Below are 22,985 nucleotides of genomic sequence, written 5' to 3' on the forward strand. Positions count from 1 at the left end.
CCAAATGAAGTCTAAGTGGGATTGACTACATAAATTATTTTTCTAACAAAATTAAAATCTAATTAAAAAAAATTATTTCTAACCAAATCTTTTTAGATTTACCTCTACCTCTTTTACCATTGATAAAATTCTAATATATTTACTCTCCTAACTAGGTCATCAATAGGCCGACATTTTATGTGACCAAACCATCTAAAGTGACTTTCTCTAATCTTATTTGTCATTATGCTCGTTTCACATTCTATGTCTAAAAGTAAAGTCACTCATCCACCTGAATATTCTCATCTCTGCAACACTTAATTTAATTGTATGCTTCTCTTTTAATGGCCAACATTTTGCACCATAAAGCATTGCAGATCTCACCACCATCTTGTAGAATTTTTTCCTTTAAGTTTAAGGAATACTTTTCTATCACACAACAAACCCGATGCATTCCACCTCTACCATGAATCATCCAACTTAAATTCTACTAATAATATCCCTACCTATTTCATCATCACTTTGAACAATATATCCAAGATATCTAAAATACGTACTTTTATTAATGAACTAATTGCCTAAAGTCACAATCCTCCCATTAAATCTTATATGATTCATTCATGAGAAAAAAACATATTAACAAGCTCATGCTTAAAAAAGAATAGGAAACTAAAAATAATGATTAAAAGATTAAATGTCCTAGATGGAGTAGAATGATATTCCAGTAAATGCAAATTTTAGTAAAATTTGCAAACACAAAATAATAAGCTGGATCCAACAAGACGAACAAAAATTTTACAATGCTCATCTTACTGCAGCAATTTTTTCCTATCCTGCAAGCGCTGTTTATAGCAAAACGCTAATTTATGGCCCTCTTCTTTGTCTTTCTATTTTTTTAATTAAGACACGCAAAATTCAAACTCAATATTTTTTTTAGGGAATGGGTGTATCTGCCCGCTGCCACTCTAAAGGAAGAGTTTGGCGGCATAATTAATCCATCGAAGAAACCTAGCGAGGCCACCTACTCTCATCGGGTCCAAAGCTAGTGTGGGCCCGATGCCAGTGTGTGGCCTCACTAAGTTTTGCCGATGACCCACACTAGCTTTGGCCCCACTGAAGAGGCGAAGACGTAGTAGAGTGGATTCGAACCCGGGATGGGGGGTTCCCAACTGTGCTCACCCACCAACCACCCTAAATCTCGGTGGGTAAACTCGAGATCTTGAAACTTAAAGATCATGAATTATGACAGCTCAACTCAATTGACCACTCAAATATTAAAGCACACCTGTCATGAATTTAGTTTCCCAGTAACAAATTTGGTCCTCAGACGAGGAATAATCAGTTCTAGCAAATATATGATCCTGAAATCAGTTTCAGCAACACAAGCTTTTTGAGACCCACTACTAAAATACACAGGAATTATTTACATTAGGCTGGAACTTAAGCACAAAGTTTCTATGCACATTCATGGACAATTTAACTAATTTGAAGACAAAAAATTGACATAAACAAGTCATAATTTTGAAAGACCAGATCTGCTCTTCTTATAAATAACAGAAGAAAATTAAATACCTAATGCCTTCAGCAAATTCAGGAAGGAGATGGCTCTGCACCATCATGGAGAGCGCAGCACACAACAGCCTTGTGGTGACCTTGATAGGTTTTTATGGCCTCTCCCATTGACATTGACCATAGTTTGGCAGTGCTATCAGAGGATGCTATATGACAGAAATGCACAAAAAATGTTCCGTATATTTATGAGCATAGTTTCTCATATAAGAAGACTAAAATTATGCATATTCATAATGTAGTAATATCATACCAGTTATTAAGTATGCACCATCAACAGAAAATACACAATCCCAGACCCATCGCTGATGTCCTGAAGATTGTAAGTCTTGATGTGAGCTTGTTAAAAAGAAAATGGGCTCTAGTAATCGTTAAGATGCCCAAGGGTTCTGATGAAAAATAAGGGTGTCAATAAGTGACACGACCTACAAATCTAACCCGAACCCGACCCAAAAAATCTGGGTTCTGGTCCTATTTTGCACCTGTCTATAATTCGAATAGGGTTCAAATCAAACCGATAACTTGGGATCAACCCGAACTGACCTGTGCCTAACCCCTTGTCAGGTTGTCCCGTTGCTCCCGCACCTACGCGCTTGCCTGCTCGGCTACACGTATGCACTCGCAGCACTGTCGTGCAGCTAGTGCTCGCGCAGTCGAGGGTTAGATCGGGTCAACCCGGTAATCCAGTGGGTCGGGTTCGGGTCTGAATTTCTGACCCCTTTACCAAACCGGATCAGGTTCGTGTAAGCTAAATTGGACCGGGTCAATTCAAGATTCAACCCGAATCCGATCCGAATACCCATTTTGACACCCCTAGTGAAAAAGGAACGCTAAGCCGCCTGACACAGAGACCTTGAGACCAGCTTAGCATTCCTTTTGGTAAAACATCTAGATGAGATTTTCTTACCCATCAATACTCTTTCCAAGGTAAATCCATCAACATTCCATATCTTGACTGTGTGATCAGAAGATGCTGTGGCAAGATACCTACGAATAGTTCCCAAAAATCTATAAATAAATTGACAAAACATATGAAGGATGCAAGGCTCTTTCGATTGGAGTTGTCAATTAATTGATTGGCCATACACAGAAAAAAGCACAAGTTTCATTTTTATGCCCAAATGAGATGAAGAAATAGCACAGAAAATTCATACTACCGGTTAGGATCACAGAATTCGGGTGAAAGCAGGCACTTTAAAATGTAGCCATCATGTGCTTGCAACTTGTGTAGGGGCTCAAAGTATGTCATTGTCTACAAAAGATCAAATCATAGAATATAACTACGATATTTTGTGCCTTTCTTCCAAATGCAAATTCAAATTGTTCCTTACCTGTGTCCCCTTCAGTAGCCGCCAGACATAGCATGTTCCACGATTATTGGCAGCAACAACCATGCTGCCATCCCACATCACTGTAAGAGACCTCACAGCAGTATCCACCTCTGGTACCTATAACTCAGCTCAATGAATAGATTTCAACTTTCTCTCATTTTATTCTTTTTATTATTGAAACAAATAAATGTAACATGATATCAGCAAATATGACAAAAGGCGAGTGCTTACTAGTTCACAGCTGCAAGAATTTGCAGTCAAATCCCACACGCGTATATTTCCATTTTGATCCCCAGATATAAGTTCAGTCTGCAGCAAAAAATGCAGCATTCTTCATTCAACAACCAAACGAATTCTAGTAATGATGAAAACTACTGTTGAGATTGTATTGCATATCACATTAATATCCAAGAATATACATATAAAGAGAGAGAGAGAGAGAACACAAAAAATTCAAAATTTTGCAGTGATAGAGTAGTGCAAGCAATTCCTTAGGAGGGTGGGACTAATTATCAGTAGAAGTAATTGTCAGATCTTAATGAAAGAAATTCTATCCCAGAAATTGAATCAAAAGTGTAGTCATCTTAAGTTACGATCTTAATGCTCAGATCAGTAGCAGATCAAATGGTGGAATGAAGTTTCACGGTCCAACCTGATTTGGATGTAGAACCACTGTGTTAACAGCTGCCCGGCTCTCATATTCACGCTGACAGGTTGCTGCCCTGAAAAAAGGGCACAAAGATTAAAAAGTGAAGGGAAACATCTCACATTCAAGTAACAATTAGGGGATTTCCGATTTCGACACATGCCATAAAATCTTCTATATTTACATATTCAACACATACTACTACATCAACAAAACTACGATCAAACCTTGTTTACCGTTAAATTTAATGCAACAAAACTCCAATAACTCACCTTCTGACCCACCAGCCATCTGAAATTTCTAGCGGAGATACAACAAAGATGCTTCCAATTATCATTTTAAAAATTTTACTTGCAGAAATTTTCATTTCCATTACCTGATAGGTTTTAATACTTATCTACAAATGGCAATGGCATAAAAACATGAAGATTCCATCTCCACTGCCTACGACAGTTTTAACTGAGCAATTTTAAGGAAATTACAGAAAAAGTTTCTATAAACAGAATCTAGAAATCATATTGTAAGGTCAACATTTTTCTAGTGTACCCACTGCCACAAGAGGGAAAGTGATAGGAAGTATTTGAGTTCGCAAGTAACCACAAGGGTAATACTTGCGTTCGCAAGCAAACCAATCAAAAATCGGCAAAAACAGTGAACAAAGAGCTGATTTCAAGGCAAGAGTAAAGCGAGAACTTTTGTAGATTGGAGAAGAAACACCAAGGAAACTCTTTGATTCAAATAACAACAAGAAAAACCAAACAAGATACAATTTCCTTCAATTCGAGAGGAGGAAAAACTCTCCACAATCTCTAGTAAAGTTTAGATCCCCATAACAAACCCTTGATCAAAAAAATTCAGCAAATTTCAAGATGAAACCCTAATTCTAACATTAGCAACTAATTAAAGCCAAAAAAGAAATACAAAATCCCTAAACAACCCTCCTATTCAAAATTTTCCTCCTAAAACTTGATTTAATGCATGCTAAGCCCCACAGGGCTTCCACCCCCTCCTTTCTTTTGGCTCCGCGTGGAGTAAAACAGGACCAGTCTAGGTTGGACCGGTCCAGCCGGCCCAGGGGCCTAACAATACTCCCCTCCCAAAGACTCACCTTGTCCTCAAGGTGAAATGAGGGGAATTGATCTTTCATTATTTCAAATGGCTCCCAAGCAGCATCATAGTCGGGAAGGCCTCTCCATCTAATTAGCACTTTGTTTCCATCTTTATCTGATCTCACTCTATAAGCTCCAGTGGTTCTAAAACTACTTCCAAATCCTCAGTCAGTGTAGCTAGGAATTCTACACTAACTGCATGCTCCCCTAGAGCTCTCCTCAACTAGGACACATGGAAAACTGGGTGTATGGTGGCTGATGGTGGTAACTTCAATCGGTATGCCACTGCTCTAATCATGTCCATCACCTCATAAGGGCCGAAGTATCTCAGTGCCAGCTTCTCGTTCCCCCTTCTAGCAACTGTCCTTTGCCTGTAGGGGCATAGTTTTAGGAACACCTCTCCCACTTCAATTGCATGTCCCTCCTATGTGAATCCACTAATTTTTTCATGACTTGTTTGTGCCCTTATCAAATGTTTCTTCAACTCTTACAACACCTTGTCCCTTTTTTACAAGTACTGCTCAACTGAAGAAACTGGTGTGCTTCCCCTCCCATAGTGCACTAGGTGTGGGGAGTTCCTGCCATACATCACTTTGAAAGGAGTCATTTGAGAAGTAGAATGGTATGATGTATTGTACAAATAGTCGGCCCAAGGTAACCACTTCGTCCACATCCGCGGTGTTTCAGAAGCAAAACACCTTAAATAAGTTTTCAAGCTCTGGTTCACCACCTCTATTTGTCCGTTTGTCTGTGGATGATAGGCGGCACTTCTCTTGAGAACAGTGCCCTGCATCCTGAAAAGCTCTCTCCAAAACTGGCTAAGGAACACTTTGTCTCTACCAGACACAATTGATTCAGAAATCCCATGTAATCTAACGACTTCGCTGATAAATGCGTCCGCCACTGATATTGCAGTGTAAGGATGTCGTAGGAGAATAAAGTGGGCATACTTACTAAGTCGGTCCACCACTACTAAAATGACTGTGAATCCCTCTGAGCGGGGCAAGTCGTCAATGAAGTCCACGGACACTTCCTCCCAACTCTGTTTGGAAGTGCTAATGGTTGGAGTAACCCTCCTGGTGCCATTGCCATATTTTATTCTTCTGGCACATCTCACACCTTGCACCATATCCTCAACATCCTTATACATCCCCTTCCAGTAGAGCTTCGATGCCAGCCTTCTATACATCTTCTGCACTCATGAATGTCCCCCAACTGCACTGCCGTGAAATTCCTGTAATAAGTGAGGAATGTGTACTGATGTTCTTGGCATCACAAACCTCCCATGATGTAACAACCTCTCCCCCTCCAGATAGTACCCTGAATGGCTACTACTATCCCTCTTCAAGTCTTCCTTGATCTTTTTCAACTCTTAATTCTACATGCTTTCTTTCTTGATGGCCCCCCAGTTAACCATCAGTGGTATTGAAACTGCCAACTCCTGAAGTTCCCCAGCACATCTGGATAAGGCGTCAGCCGCCTTATTTTCCACCCCTGGCCAGTACTGGATCTCAAAATCATAACCTAAAAGCTTTGACAGCCACCTCTGATGTTCCTCGGTCACCATCCTTTGCTCCAATAGGCATTTCAAACTCCTCTGATCCGTACGAACAATGAAATGCCTACCCAAAAGATAAGGGCGCCATTTCTGAATGGCCAAGAAGATGGTCATCAGCTCTCTCTCTTGTATACTGAATTCAATCGAGCCTTGGTCGATAGCACCTGACTGAACTAGGCTATAGGTCTGTGATTCTGCATCAACACTGCTCCCAAGCCATACCCTGATGCATCAGTCTACACTATAAAGACCTGGCTGAAATCTGGAAGAGCTAACACTGGGACCGTTGTCATGGCTTTCTTCAACCTCTCAAAAGCCTAAGTTGCTGCATCTCCCCACAAAAATTGTCCTTCTTCAGTTGCTCAGTCAAAAGCCAAGTGATGGTATTGTAGCCCTTCACAAATCTCCTGTAGTAACCAGTAAATCCTAGGAAACCCCTCAACTCCCTTATGTTCCTAGGCATTAGCCTTTTCTGCATTGCCTCAATCTTTGATTGGTCGGCCGCCACTCCCTCTTGAGACACTACATGTCCCAAATATTCCACCCTAGACTGGGCGAAGCTGCACTTATTTAGGTTAGCTTTCAGCTGATGTGCCTGTAGAATCTTAAAAACCTCCTTCAAGTGCTCCAAGTGCACCTCTATTTGGTTGTATACCAAAATGTTATAAAAAAAGACCAACACAAACTTCCTGAGATACTGTCGGAACACTCTGTTCATCAAAGACTGAAAAGTAGCAGGGGTTAGTGAGCCCAAATAGCATCACCAAGAACTCATAGTGCCCCTTATGCGTTCTGAAAGCCATCTTCTGAATATCCTCCTTCATTCTGATTTGGTTCATCTTGGAAAACATGACTGATCCGTGCAGCTCATCTAATAACTCGTCGATCATCGGAATGAGAAATTTATCCCATACTGTCTCCTTATTCAAAGCCATGTAATGCACGCAAAACCTCCAACTCCCATCCTTCTTTTTGACTAGTAAGGCTGGGCTAGAGAAAGGACTCACACTGGGTCTGACGATCCCTGTCTCAAACATCTCTCTAATCAGCTTCTCAATTTCATCTTTCTGAATCTGGGGGTAGCGGTAAGGTCGAACACTAATAAATGACACCCCATCCTTCAGAAGGATTGCATGCTCTTGTTCTCTAGGTGGTAGTAAGCCCTGAGATGGCTGGAACACCTCCCTGAACTGTTGTACAAGCGGCTGCACCACCAGTGGAATGTCTCCCTCTTCTCCCACACTGACCCTCTCCAAGCATTGCAGCTCCATCAAATATCCACCTCCCACATCCTGTATGGATCTGATCATGGATTTGAGAGATACTCCTGCCCTCGACAGCCTTGCATCACCTTGTATCACCATCCTCTATCCTTCCACCATCAATTAAATCCTCAGAGCGCCCCAGTTGACCTTGGTCTCCCCCAAAGTTTGCAACAATTACATCCCCAGGATGACATTGGTACTTCCCAATTCTAAGGGAGAAAAATCCTCCCTCACCTGTAGCCCTTGACTAGTCAACACCACTCCCCTGCACACTCCTCTCCTCAACTCCACTTTTCCCGTGCCCATCATCACTCCATATCCTCCCGTGTTCACTAATTTCACCCCAAACAGATTTACAATCTGGTTAGAGATGAAATTATGGATAGCCCCACTATTGATCAGCACCACTACCTCCTGACCCCCTATTTCTCCTCTCACCTTCATGGCGTGATTTGGTGTGAATCCCACCACAGAGTTTAGAGAGACTTCAACTATATCGAGATGTAACTTCTCTTATTCCTCCTCCACTATCCCGCTCTCACCTCCCTCAGTTTCCTCGTCATCGCAGATGATGAGATCCTGAAGAGTTCGGTCACCTATGCCTTAGCATGTACTTCTCATCGCACCTGAAACACAACTCCTTAGCCCGCTTCTCCTAGATCTCTTTCTCAGTTAGTTTCTTAAATTTTCCTCCAGTCCTCTCCTTTGGTGCCTCTCGTGAACCCCCCGGTGTAGCTCCTTTGGGAGCTAGGAAAGTAGTAGTCATCCTGTAGGATCCCCTGGAGCTACTGCCTTGAGCCCCCCCTCTCCAGCTGCTTCTGGTCCTCAGCCAGCTGCACCAATCTAACAGCTGCTCTGATATCCGGTTTGAGCCCCTTCATGAAGTTCCCTTCAAGCACGATCTCAGATAGACGATCCAACCTGATCGCTAGGTACTCAAACCGATCACGGTACTCTGCCACTGTCCCTTCCTGCGTCCATGCAAAAAATTTCTCATAAAAGTCTCCTCCCCTACCGGTTCGGAAATGTTCCAATAAGCACTCCTTGAACTCTCTCCAACTCCTGATGGGTTTCCTCATGTGCCTCCATTGGTACCAAGCCAGTGCCTTTCCCTCCAAGCATAGTCCTGCCGCCGTTAGCTTCTGTTCCTCTGTCAGTCCGTTAATGCAAAAATAACGTTCCACATTATAGATCCAACCATGGCCATCATCACCCTCAAAGATGGGCATCTTCAGCTTTCTCACCTTCGAATCACCCCAATGGCCCTTGGCTCTCCATATCCTCCCAGGCTGCGAATGGGAGGGGCTCCCCAGCTGTCCCTATCTTCCCTTTGGAAAAAATCGTATTCATCATCAACTTCCCCTCTTCTCCTTTCAAATTCAACCCCTCGGTGGTGGAAATCTCCCATTCTTCTCACAAAATCAGCACCACTCTTTCCATATCCCATACTCATACCCTCTCTAGAAAGTAGCTCTAGAGATGGCATGTCATCCTCTCCTTCAAGGATATCCACTTCTGAATTTTTCCTCCCCATAAACGAGTTCGGATTTCCTCCTACGCCATGGCCTTCGGTGGTCTCTCTTACTTCCGATGTCATTGGATTGGTCTTCATCTCAAGTAATTTCTTCAATATCTCTTCCATCACAGAGAACTTCCCTTCCAACCTTTCATTGTTGGAGGTGATTTGATTTTAAAAAACAAAGAATTTTCCCTCCAAATCTGATTTTAATTGACCGATTTCTCCTTCCAAGACTTCCACCTTCTTCCCAGCCATCTCTCTTCCCAAGAATCACAAGAGATCTTCTTCCGGATGCCAAAAAACCCGTTGAAATTTCAGAATTTCAGCCGCCGATGGTCCCAAAATGATGCTCTGATACCAATTTGATAGGAAGTACTTGAGTTCGCAAGTAACCACAAGGGTAATACTTGAGTTCACAAGCAAACCAATCAAAAATCGGCAAAAACAGTGAGCAAAGAGCTGATATCAAGGAGAAATCAGCAAGAATAAAGCGAGAACTTTTGTAGATTGGAAAAGAAACACCAAGGAAACTCGTTGATTCAAATAACAACAAGAAAAATCAAGCAAGATACAATTTCCTTCAATTCGAGAGGAAGGAAAACTCTCCACAATCTCTAGTAAAGCTTAGAGCCCCAAAGCAAACCCTCGATCTCAAAATTTCAGCAAATCTCAAGATGAAATCCTAATTCTAGCATTAGCAACTAATTAAAGTCAAAGGAGAAATACAAAATTCCTAAACAGTCCTCCTATTCAAAACTTCCCTCCCAAAACTTGATTTAATGCATGCTTCCGCCCCCTCCTTTCTTTTGGCTCCGCCTGGAGTAAAATAGGACCGATCCAAGTTGGACCGGTCCAACCAACCCCTCCTGGGCTCGCCTAACAGAAAGCCTTGGGAGAAATTGATAGATTTCATCATTTGTGACCAAATTGGCTATGAGCTTGAACCATCAAAACAATCTCTGCTATGAAGGGTATAGCTGCTTACAAAAATCTTTTCTTGGGTCCCGCATTGCCAGAAGCCTTATGCTCTGAATAAGCCAATTTTTCCATTATTACAGGAGTATAATGTTAGAGGAAAACTCTTGCTGTATTGATTGGCTAAAGAAGCCTAAATAAAGAGATACAAGATGAATTCAAAAGAAAATAAATAAGGAGAAAATAATCATAAACATAAAGATATAAAAACAAATCTTCCAAATCAGATATTATTATAATTTTGAAAATGATTAAAATGGTCTATCAACTCTCAAGGTTTATTTTTTTATGGTAAAAATTAATAAACTAACAAATAAAAATACAGTAAATTTGTCGAACCAAACAACAGAAAATTCCCAAGGTGAAATAGATATTGAATATTTATTATATCACGAGCTTCGAACCCTAGAGATAAACCCCTAGCAACATCAAACCCCCAACAACCAAGATGAAATTGAAACATGCAACGTCAAACTTAAGCAACATCCCCCGACATTTGACCATTCTTCATGTCCTTCGACAATGCTGAACTCTAGCAACGTCGAAGCCAATAGCCACGAAAGAGATTTCCCATGGAGTCGACGTCCTTCGGCGCAAGGAAAATATCCTCGCACATCTGAACCCCACCCGCTCAGTCGCTGAGTTCGAACTAGCACCCAATCGCATAGCTGAGTTCGATTGATCAATCATTAAATATTGGGTGCAGTATTACCTCATCTTTATTAGTATTGTTTAAGAGTGTAAGTGAGCCGAGCTGACTCGAGCTCCATGAGTTCAAGCTTAAGCATATTGATAGGAAACACTTGAAGATTTCAAGTAAATCCTATCAATTTCAGAAAATCAGCGAGAAATTCTTCCATACTCCAAAACAAAATAATAAAAAATAATAATTTTATTGCAAGAATCAAATAGATCGGAAGAAAACAACAAGATACAAGTGATCCTCGATTTGAGAGGAGGATCGATCTCTCCCAATCTCAAGACAAATCTAGAGCCCAAAACCTAAACCTAAGAGATCCCAAAATCAGCCAAATTCAAGATGCCATAACCCTAGGAAAACAAACTATTTAATGCATATAAATCAAAAGTAAATCCCTAAACAGTCCCTACATTCAAATTTTCCTCTTAATTCCCCAAAAAATCTTTCCTATTTGGCTCCCAAAAACTTGCGGCTTGATTGGCCTCCGCGGGAGAAGCGGAGAAGTTCCGCCTCCATTCGCCTGAGCCGGTCCCATGTAGACCAGCTGGACCGGTCTAACACATATACTCAAGCTTGTATATTACGCGAGCTCAAGCTTGAGCTTGCGCCAATTCGAAAGTTCATTGAGCTACTCGATTATAAAATATATTTAATAATTAATCTAAATTAGCATTATATAATATATTTTAAAAATTTTAAAGAAATTCTATATTTGACAATAAAAATTCTAAAAAAACTAAAATTTTTAATTTAAAACAAAGAAATCGGTCTCAATAATCGAGTCGTGCTCGAGCTTTCTAAACAAGCTCGAGCAATTGAGTCAAGCTCGAGCCTATAAATTTTTTAATGAGTCAAGCTTGAGCTCAATAAGAGCTAAACGAGCTTCGATTAGGCAGATACTCAACTTGACTCGTTTACAACCCTAGTATTATTTACCAAATTTAAGGTGCTAATACATGTACATTTAATATACTTGATTGCATCATAAAAGAATTGATTAAAAATGTTTTTTTTATAATAAAGATATCAATATTTTGACTGTTTGTGCATCTAATATACCATTTGCATGGCGTAATGGTAACAAGCTCCCCTTATATACCGTTTAACCTATAATGAAATTTCTTTGAAAAAGAGAAAAGAATCATAACATTTGAGGAAATGGGCGATTCAAGACTGTTACGTAATAAGGTAAGAACATAGACAAATTCTTGTCGCTTTGAGAACTTGAAAATGTCAATATTTAAGAATAAAGGAACATCCCAAAGTGATATCATTGCATCGACTATGCACAACATTAAACTTGTATAATCTTTAAACTAACCACAATGTTGAATCAACAAGAAAGAAAAATAACCTCGACCATAAGAGATAATTGCTACCATTAAATTTTGTACTGTTATGAATGCAAAAGACACAAATTGGAATGATTAAGGCAAAAGATAAAGGCAAAGCAATTTTGGTCAAATTAGATGCAGTAAAGGTGAATATAAAAATATATTGTTTAAAGACGATAAAAAAATGAAAATATTACTTTGGGAGATTACTAAATGAGGTGTTTGAGGAAGAACTTATTTTGGGAGAGCATCACAAATAATATAATGAAGTATATTATATATTGATCCAAAAAAATAAAATATAAATAAAGACAAAAGACTTTAGGTTCATATTTAATGTATCTATTAAGATTTGGATAGTTATGAAGATACTGTAATGATTTGACTAAAAGATCTTTTCAATAAAATTTTAAAATTAAGTAGATGTAAAATGCTTAAAGAATAAGTGTTTTAGAACAAAAGCAATGTTCAAGGTTATGTAAATTATATAGAAGTCAAATTTATTAGTAGTACAAGAACCATATGTGAGAGAGGAATGAAACATAGACTTAAAAAAGTTACATAAATTAAGAAAAATCAAATTGATTTCATGCCATAAAGATCTAGTAGGAGCTTAGGAAAAAGATTTTTGTGTTGGGATAATTAATAGAGAAGAAATATAGAGAATAAAGAAATACTCTTCACATGATTTTTATTGGTCTAGATAATGTATGTAATCGAGTACCACTATAATTGATTTAGAGTGCTTTAAGATTGAAACTTGTATGTCAAAGATATGATGATGTTTTAAAAATATGAATGATGGAGCAATAACTAGTACTAGAAGTGATTGTGGGGCAACCCAACAACAACAACAACAACAAGCCTTTATCCTACTAAGTGGGGTTAGTAACAAGAATCTTTTTTTTTTTTTTTTTGCCCTATTAAAAGTCAAATTCTCATTCAAATTTAATAAAAAAAATTATTATTTTAATGCTTTCAAACCAAATCTTTATGGATCTATCTCTACCTTTCTTAACATAGGCCGGATCTAATATATCTACTCTCCTAACTTATGTGACCAAACCATCTAAGACAACTCTCTATAATCTTATCTGCAACTGGAGCTACTCCAACCTTTTTGCATATATTCTTATTTCACATTGTCTCTAAGTGTACAACCACTCATCCACCTAAGCATCATCCTCATTACTGCAACACTTAACTTAATTTTATGCTTATTTTTTAATGGCCAACATTCTGGACCATAAAACATTGCAGGTCTCACCACCATCTAATAAAATCTTCTCTTAAGTTTGAGGGGTACTTTTTTATCACACAACAAGCCCGATGCATTCCTCCACTTCAACCATCCAACTTGAATTCTACTAATAATATTCCCATCTATTATATCATCATTTTGAATAATAGACTCAAGATATCTAAAATATGTACTCTTTTTAATGACTTGATCACCCATAATCACAAACTCACAACTAGATCTATTACTAAAAAAAAAACAGTCCACGTATTCGGTTTTAGATATACTCAAATGAAACCTTTAGACTCTAATGTTGACCTCCATAATTCAAGTTTTTTATCAACTCCCTCTCTAGTCTTATCAACAAGAAAAATATCACCAACAAGAAGCATATACCAAGGTACATCCTCTTGCACATGTCTAATAAGAATAATGTGGGGAGACCCAAAAGTTTATAATTAACATAGTTTATATAAATGATCAATATTGAGTTCATATCTTTTTGTATTGATAATGGATAAGCTTATATAAAATATTCAAAGGAAGGTGCATTTGTGTATTTTTTTTTCAAATGATATAATTCCAATTAGTGAGACATCAACAAAAAATAAGTGAACAATTATAATAATTGAGGAAAAATTTAGAAGATTACGGACTTACAATTAATAAAATAAATATTGAGTATATGATATTTATTATTGTATTTGGTAAAATGTTAAACATTAACATTAATATGATTAGAAAAGAAGATACCTTGTTATGACAGGTTTAAGTGCATTAGATCTTCATACAAAATAATGGAGACATAAATGAGAATATGATTTCTAGAATTTAGGCTAAATAATTAAAATGGCGAAGTGCCTCTAAAGTTTATGTTACAAGAGGATATGAAGGCTTAAAGGTAAAATTTATTAAACTCCAATTAGGTTAGAAATGGTATATGAATTAGAATGTTGGCTTTAAGAAATATATTGATATACACACTTAAGTTGAACGTGCAAAAATAAGAATATTAAAATAGATGTATAGCAACACTAGGAAGCAAATTAAAAAAATAATTATATCTGAGGAAATATTAGAGTGACATCCTTCAAAGGTAAGATGAAGGCAATTAAACTTAGATAGATTGGATATGTACAACGAATGATTAAACATATGCTAGTTTGATAAGTTGATAAAATTAGTGTAGATACCTATGAAGGAAAATAGATAGACTTAAGGAAACATACATAAGAGTTGTTCATAATGACATGCAAAAAATAAGTTTACCATCTTATACAACATTTAGTAAAAATGAATGGAAAATGAAGATTCAAACTGCCTATCCCAAAAAAGTTAGTATAAGGCTGCTGCCGATGTTGATGGTAATGATGGCGGAAAATTGTTTTTACTTAATAAAATAGGAGTGAGAAATGTGCATCACTTGAGAGAGAGAGAGAGAGAGAGAGAGAGAGAGAGAGAGAGAGAGAGAGAGAGGATAATTTGAGGGAAAATTTAGATTATATATACCATGGGAGGCATAGAGTTATCATGCCTTAGGGTTGTAGGCAACTCAGGAGAACAAAGTTGTGATGAAGTATGCGAGCTAGAGTAGGGAGTGAGCACGCAAATGAAATTGAAAGCAAGAGTGTTAATGCAAGCGAAGAGTTGTAGGCATAGATGAGAGGCAACAGGTGGTGTGGTGAGTGTGGGTGCGGATGCAATGAGAGCGTGGCTATAAGCTTGATGAGTGTGGTCATGAACACAGGTGAGGGGGTTGTAGGCACATGAGTGGGAAAATGGTGTAGCTAAGGCAAGGAGCTTTAACCACAGGAGTGGAGATTCCTGGAGAGCAATCTTGTTGTGCGATCATCCTTTCTTTGATACCATGTTAGAGAACAAAATTCATAATGTATTATTGATTGAATTTAGGAGCCCATGTATATGCATATAGGATGAATACAAATAGAAAACAACTGAGGAAAATATCCGTAATTATAAGTGTACGAAAGCATATAACAATTCCTGATGTCATACGCCAACAAAAAACAAGGTCTTTCCCGTTATTTCAAAAACTTCTTAATACCTTAAATCCCAAATTTTAACTGTGCCATCTTCAGAGCCTGAATACATCCAGTTTCCGTCACATTGAAATCCAACTGCCATGACATTATTAGTATGTGAATCATAGCTCAGAACCTGGTGACATAACCCAAAGAAGCAAAACGGAACAAATATTAGGATCTATAGTGAAATAAAACAAAAAGAAAAATCGGTAATAGCAGATGAACATACAGGCTGAGGACTGCTTGAGTTGACATCAAAAAGGCGAATGTGGGGATTTCCAGCAGCAGCCAAAAATCGCTTATCGGGTGTAATCTCAAGCCGATTGACTTGCTGCAGGGATCATATTGATTATTCAGTTAAATAGAGGTTAATTGAAATAAATAACAGCATTTGTTCGAATACCAAACAAAACAATTGCTGATAAAAGTAACCACTTTGATGCTTTTTAAGTAAAAAAATATAAAGGAAAAATGGTACCACAAGTCCAGGACATTTACTTAAATATAACATAAGCTAAGATGCAGGTTGTTTGCTCCTAGACTTCAAAAAATTAAAATGCAGGTTGTTTGCTCCTATCATTAGCACTTGCAATTATACAGATAAATGAGCCATTGTCATCATAAAAAAATTTAGCCAACCCCTGTGGTGGGATAAAAGCTTGAAGTTGTTGTTTTTGTCATCATCATAAAGAAAATTGCAGTTGTGATTAATGTTAGAATAATCTATTGTGCTCCAGATGCCCTTAATTTGAGCATTTTCAGTCCAAATCTCACAAGCAGTCCCATGATATTTAAAAGATATTCCTGCTATCAATAATTATTAATTTGATAACAACATATGCATTATTAAATAAGGTATTAACGTACCATTCAGAACCAGAACTAACAAACATAAGCAACATAAGATAGCAATAAGTTATTCTCAATCTTCAAAAACTCTGAGTTTGAAAGAAAACCTTTATGACATTTTTCATGGCACGCCATGATACATAGGGCCATAAAAATTGCAGATTATGGCAAACAAGGAAAGTAGTTTAGTTGAGTTTGAATGTCACTAATCTGTCAAATGGTAGTATATTTGCCACAGCTCATAATCAAAATGTAAGCTTAAACATAAATCTCAATAATAAAACAGCTGGGAACAGTTGACATACTGTAAATAACAAAAGAAATCTATATAGCTCATTTCATTCCTTTATCATTTCTAACCACTCAAAAGAACATGATGATCAATTAGATGACTCAGGGAAGTTTAAAGTATGCTAACCATGGCCTTTCACACAATGCAGAAGAAAGAAAATGAAGTGATGGAAACAAAAACAAGTAGTACTAGACAACTGTGGTGACATGAACAAAAATTGCTCACATATCTGCAAAACTAATAGTAATAAAATTGAAAAAGATCACAACATGGTTTAAGATAACATAAAGCATCACGACTTGTAATAAAAGATATTCCCCAAGTTATTAATGACCCAATCGACGGTATTCACCCATTTTTTTAGTAGATGGAAGATGCACATATGAGAAAGAAGGATAGAATAGAATAATGCCCTGAGCGAAAAGTGGTCCAATCCATTATCTTAATGCTCTAAAGTAAGGCATAATCAGTCCAAGTAAACTTCTATAAGTCCTAGGGGTTAAAAAGCATGAGTTTTTCCCCATGGGTAAGAAAAATATATAATGAGTTGTTTTGTTAGCTGAAATGAGCCATCCAATGTTATGTTATAAGAATTTAGTTGTTAGCTTTACTAAAACCTTTAAATTTTACATTCATAAATGAAATTTAAGTTCTATTTTGGTTATCATAGATGTTAGGCTATTTGATAAATAAAATGACTATAGCAAAAATGAATATCTAAATCATCGTTGTTCTTTTTAGATAATGTTAAGTGATTTAAATAATATAGCATGATAGCATTATCATTTATATAACACTGGTACCTAGATAACAATGTTGCCTACATAACATTGAACCAAACAACACCTAAGGGCATCTCCAACGGAGAACTCCATTTTTCACGACAAAAAACAACAAAACTCCAAAATGCCGTGGTGATGCTCCAATCGAACGCCATTTTATGTGCTTTTGCGAAGGTAACGATCCTTCTCCCTTTCACGCGTTTTTCCGGTTGAGAGAGCAAAATAGCGTAGGTGAACAGTGCCACGCCAATATTGACGTCGCACTGTTCACCCGCAAGTAAATGGCGGAAAATTTGGCATTCAGCTGGAGCGACCGAACGACGCCATACGCTCATTTCGCGTTCGGTTGGAGATGCTCTAAGAGATTCATGGACACCACCCTATGGATAAAAATAAAATATAACTATCATGAGTAACAAATTGGGAACAATAAAGTAATTGTTAATTGATCTTTTAGTGAGAGATATACATTCTTCCAGACAGAAGTAAAAATTAACACGTGATAAAAAATAAAAAAGCTTCATAAGTTCAAAAACAACAGCCATTTTTCCCAAAGACAACCAAAAAAGAATCAGAAATCAATTAACGATTTCAAACTCACAGAATCTGGATATTGAAGGGTACGGTGGCATTTCCCATTCTTGGCCTCCCAGAACCTGATGGTATGATCGTATCCAGCTGTAGCCAGAATCACAGAGGGCTGGCTCATCTTCTGATCCTTGAAGCAAAAGCTAAAGACGACGAAGAAGAAAAGAATAAAGATAAATGCCCATAAATCAATCTCATTTTCAACTTAGAACGGACAAGAACTAGATCCCTTTTACCTTCAAAGGTACAAGCAATCACAGCCGAACCTCATTAGCCCCAAAGTACTGGAGTATGCGATTCAATTAGTAAGAAACGAAGAATGGAACACATAAAAATATTTATTTATTTCAATTTTTTGAAAGAAAAAAGTCAAAAAACAACGCAAAGCTGCCAGAAGAGAAAGACAGGCATCGCCAAAGGGATAACGAGAAAGCAAATAAAATGTTTCGATCAGCATGTGACTCAAAGATTCGACCATCTACCTCAGTTCTCAGACGTCGCCGGAAATCGGCCGGCGATTGCCGGAGGTAATTGGTAACCCTCCATCTCCGGTCGGGGCGCTGCAGTTCTATAGGGCAATCAGTACAAGGTACGACGGGCTAAAGGTTTTGGCGCAAAGCACGGAATGCCAAAATGGGAAAGAGGAGGAACAAATATATAATAAACTAACAGATGCATATCTTAGGAAAAAAAAAAGAGTCAATAATTTTTTTTTGAATTTGTTTACATTAGATATAATATATAGTAAATTAATATTATATTTTTATTAAATAAATTTTAAAATTGTGATACATCTAACAAATTTTTATTAGGAACAAATATTTTTATATTAAAATTAATTTAATTGCTTAATTTATAAAATATGCTTTAAATGAATTTATTAGATTCAATAATTTCATTCAACTTATAAATTTAAAATTAAATTTAAACTCTAAAATAATTTAAGTTTTCTTAAGAATAATAATATTATTTTTCATACTATAATAACTTTTAAATCTTAAGATTAATACATCCAGTGATTCAAAAATAACAGTTATAGAGCTTGCGAATAGATCTTCAAAAAGGCCATATCAAAGAGGGCATTAAAGAAAAACAATGAATAATTAGGTAACTTTTCTTTTGAAGTGTGGAAAGAGGATTATGCTTCATTTGAGACATCTTTCTTATTACTTATTAAAGTAATTCTTTTAGTTAAAAAAAATTTATTTTTATACTAAAATGTCAATTTAAGAAGCAGTAAGAAAAATATTCCAATTGAAATCTTAAAATCTGACACAAGTTAAGAGTGTTCCAGGACAGAAAAAGTTACAAGTTTATTTTTTTTTTCAAAATTTAAAATCATTTGATAGAAGTTGATAGTTTTATTGATGTAATATTAAAATGGCTCATTCAAATTAGAATGATTAAACGCTAAATAAAATTATAATTGTTACTATATATATATAAATATAAAATTGATAGAGTTGGTTGCCAAGGGTTATTATATGATTATTTAGGTAATTTATCTACCTCCATCTATTTTTTTATCTTTATTACAAAGATTTTTAAGCAATTACCCCCCATAAAAGTTTAAAATACTATGATCTATAAACAATTGCCCTCAACATAATTAAACACATTGTATAGAGATCTTATTATGAGGGAACAATGAACTAAGTAAAAAGAGAAATAGTAAAGAGAATTTATTATTCTATTTATTAATTTGAATTCCAAAAATGTCCTTACAACCAAAATTTGTTCCCCCCCTTCTGAAAATTAAGTTTGATTTTGCCCTTGGTTCCCCCCCAAACAAATATAGTTTAAAATAATAATTCATCTAATAAATTCTATTAATTATTCATGTACAATTACAAATTAATATTAATTAATTTTGACTTTACACTGCATTCATTTTATTTAAAATCAAATAAAAAAACATAATTTCATGCATTCTTTATACACTTACCAAACAACAAATATTTCAAATATATTACACTCATTTTATACTATTCTTTTTACGCTGTATTCCGTTTACAACAAACCAAACAGCCCCTTAGCTCATGACAATTTTGTGTAAGATAGACTCAACCACAGAGTAATCCAACACTACCAAACACAAAGCCATGACCATTAACTATCGTGGGTTCAGCTTTTAATATTTATCAAACTATCTTTCCACCAAATAAGAAAAAAATATTCTCAGATATGTTATAGCATCTAACACCAAAATCTTGTATCAACGAATTATTGGCTCGGCGTGCTGAAGAAAGTTGCGACGAAATTATAAAGCTTTGCGGAAAAGCCGATGAACAAGAACTGACCCCTTAAATTGTCAATTTATATATATGTACAGAAGAAGCATATCATCCTGCTTCTATAAATAAATACATATGTTGAAAGAACAAGTGAGGCCAGTGCTGAATGGCAAAATATACAGGTTCATAAGAACGGGAGCTGTATGTCTAATGAAATAGAAGAGACTGCACAAGTTTTGCATGCAACAAAGTTCAAAACCTGCACACAAAAAAAAATTTGATACGACAGTTGTACAAGTACTGAAATTATCCCATGAACAGTCATGATATAAATAAATTTGGCGATGGAAAATAAATAAAAAATAAAAATAAAAAGGATGACTTTCTCCTCATCATAATTTTCATTTTAGATTTATCACTTTGTAAAGTTCTCAAAATAAACATCAAAGTGTTGATTCATTCAAGTCATGAAAATTACTTATGAAATGAATTTCATCAATTCTTATATTAATTTAAACATCAATCGAGCATAGAAGAAAAATGGACAATTTAATGACATTTAGATGCCCTCATAAAAATTTGGTTTTTTTTCCTTATATTTCACCGGTCAAAATGATCAAATACACTATAAATATCATCAACAAACTAGGAATCAACAAAACATTTTACTACATTGAATTGATGATAAAGGGATGTAGAGAATCCTGGTGAGTGAATGCCGCTACTCTTCTAAAGAAAATGGACAGGACCTTCTAGTTGAAAGTTATAACATCAAAATTTAAGTGGGTGGAGAACCATGGTTTTCTACATAGGAGTGCTCATCTTTCTCTCTTTCTCTATTATAAATTATAGCGGTGATCGTCTATCTAGGCCTATGTTGCACCGATACACCTATTTATGGAGGTATGTAGTATCGGATGCAGATACACGCCCGATACAGCTGAGACAAGTGTCGGACAACACAAATATGTATCTGATTAAAAATTATTAAAATTAAAAAGGACACACATCGGATACGCATGTCCCATTTAAAAAAAAAACGCGTGAACATGCATGTCCCGTATTTTGTTTCCCGTATATCATTGCCACGTGGGTTAGGGCATTTTTATTTTCAGTTTACGGGAGAAGTGGGTTAGGGCATTACTGTGGCAGTGAAGCCAACGGCGTGTTACATGAGCATGAACCTAACAGGCGCGTGTTACGTGAGCGTGGTTGTGGTCGCCTGCTTTGTCCTTGACATCTCATCGAAGGAGGAACACGCGAGCCATGAGACTACAATATGAGCTCATTTCTTCGTCTTCATGAGGTTGGTTTACTTCATCTTCTTTGTCTTCTTCGTCTTCGTTTCTTCTTCTTCAAGGGTTTATTTTCTTTAGTTTACGGGTAACCTTTGTCATCTTCGTGAGCAGGCGCTACGAAGAGTTGGAAAGAGCGTACATACTCGAGGACCGAGCATTGTTTGGTATGTTGGTTAACATTTTCCTTTTATTTTGTGTCATCTGCTTCCTATAGAAATTTTTTTGTTGTTCTTCGTGTAAAATGTTTGGCCATTAGTGCATTTTCAAGCACTCCTACATGTCCTGTTTTGCAAGCCTTTGATATATAGTCTTTTGAGATAGTCATTGGATTGAATGGTCGCATTTAGGTAAGCTTCATACGTTTCTTGGTGGGGATGGAAATGCATGAGTAGGGCTCATAGTTATGTTCAAAACTCCAAGCTTGTTCGAAAATCCCCTAGATTTTGTTCTATACAAAATTGAAATATATTTTTGCTGAATTTAGGATTACTTATCCAAAATTAGTTCAATTTAACTCATTACAATTTGTTATAGGTATGAATGCAGATATTCATATCATCATATGTATCTTCACACATTTATACATGCAATAATCACTTTGAACTCAAGGATAGCTGACTCAAAATATAGCTCAATTCATAATTTCAAGAAAGATCATTTCGAAAAGTTGATGTATTAGATTTGGCTTATGTTAAGAAAGGTAGAGGTGGACCTAAAAAGACTTGGTTAGAAAATATCAGAAATGATCTTTCTTTATTAGATTTAGATGAGAAGTTGACTTTTAACCGGACACAATGGCGAAAAAGGATTCATGTAGCCGACCCCACGTAGTGGGACAAAGGCTTGATGTTGTTGTTGTCAACTTTATATTGATTTGATGTAGGTGTAGTGGACTGTGGACATGACTATATTAAAGAAATTATGAATAAAAGGAGACCCTCAAAAGAGGTATGGCACAAATTATGTTATGTTGCGTTGAATTGAATAAAATCAGTTTTTTATTCCCATATAAAATCATGAAATAAAATCAGTTATTAAGCGAATGTATCTCACATGTGAGTTTATGATAGCAAGTATAATAACTTTGAATGCCTAAATCTAGTTTAACTCTTCTCTGAAGCTATTGACTATATAATATTTGCTCATTCTATTTGCCATTCTAACTTTTGAACCTACTATTTGTGTCGATCATTCGATTCTAGTGCCACTTGTATTGGGTTTGTTGATGGTACATTTAATCAAAGAAGTCATCATGATTGTGGGGCCTTCAAAAATCATCTAGGTCATTATTGATAATGCACCTATTTGTAGAGCTGCAGTTCTATTTGTGGACCAAGCATATCCTCATATTTTTTGGACATTATATGTTGTACATACGCTTAATCTTGCCTTGAACAATATTTGTGCAGCTAAGAATACCGAGGCAAATGAAGAGATGTGTTACTTTTGCTCGGTTCACAATTTCATCTCACAATTTCATCCACAAGTTCTAGGTGTAGCAAATGTTATTTATACTTTTGCAAACGAACAATATTTGTGACTCACTAAGTCCAATGAAAATTTCAATATTCTTTCATTATTAATTCACAATTTGATGATTCATAATGATCCAATTATTTTTTTTTTTTGTTAATATTTGAATATATTCAAGGAATGGCTTCAAGAGGATCAT

At 36.5% G+C, this 22,985-nt stretch overlaps 2 protein-coding genes across 3 annotated transcripts in view; both read right to left on the reverse strand.

The window, feature by feature from the left end:
* Window positions 1-1,255: 1,255 nt before the first annotated feature.
* Window positions 1,256-18,425, reverse strand: LOC110115853 (target of rapamycin complex subunit LST8). 2 transcript variants are annotated; one of them, XM_020849243.2, is made up of 12 exons: window positions 18,264-18,425; window positions 18,018-18,065; window positions 17,795-17,924; window positions 15,500-15,601; window positions 15,291-15,403; window positions 3,532-3,601; window positions 3,111-3,188; window positions 2,880-2,996; window positions 2,706-2,800; window positions 2,456-2,535; window positions 1,802-1,861; window positions 1,256-1,697 (listed from the first exon to the last, which is right to left on the reverse strand). In XM_020849243.2, the coding sequence occupies exons 3-12, from the start codon at window positions 17,900-17,902 to the stop codon at window positions 1,570-1,572; spliced, it is 951 nt and encodes a 316-aa protein (XP_020704902.1). In that variant the 5' UTR covers window positions 17,903-17,924; window positions 18,018-18,065; window positions 18,264-18,425; the 3' UTR covers window positions 1,256-1,569. The 2 variants fall into 2 exon arrangements, with proteins under 2 accessions (XP_020704902.1, XP_020704903.1); XM_020849244.2 differs by lacking the exon at window positions 18,018-18,065 and having other exon boundaries at window positions 18,264-18,414.
* A 1,641-nt stretch (window positions 18,426-20,066) lies between these two features.
* Window positions 20,067-22,985, reverse strand: part of LOC110115830 (E3 ubiquitin-protein ligase PRT6) — a 54,551-nt gene continuing 51,632 nt past the window's right edge. Inside the window, exon 19 of the mRNA XM_020849206.2 lies at window positions 20,067-20,274. The gene's annotated coding sequence lies outside the window, so the exon portion shown is untranslated. The remainder of the gene's footprint in view (window positions 20,275-22,985) is intronic.

This window comes from Dendrobium catenatum, unplaced genomic scaffold (genome assembly GCF_001605985.2).
Source record: "Dendrobium catenatum unplaced genomic scaffold, ASM160598v2 fragScaff_scaffold_315, whole genome shotgun sequence".
In the NCBI taxonomy this organism is placed as follows: Eukaryota; Viridiplantae; Streptophyta; class Magnoliopsida; order Asparagales; family Orchidaceae; genus Dendrobium; species Dendrobium catenatum.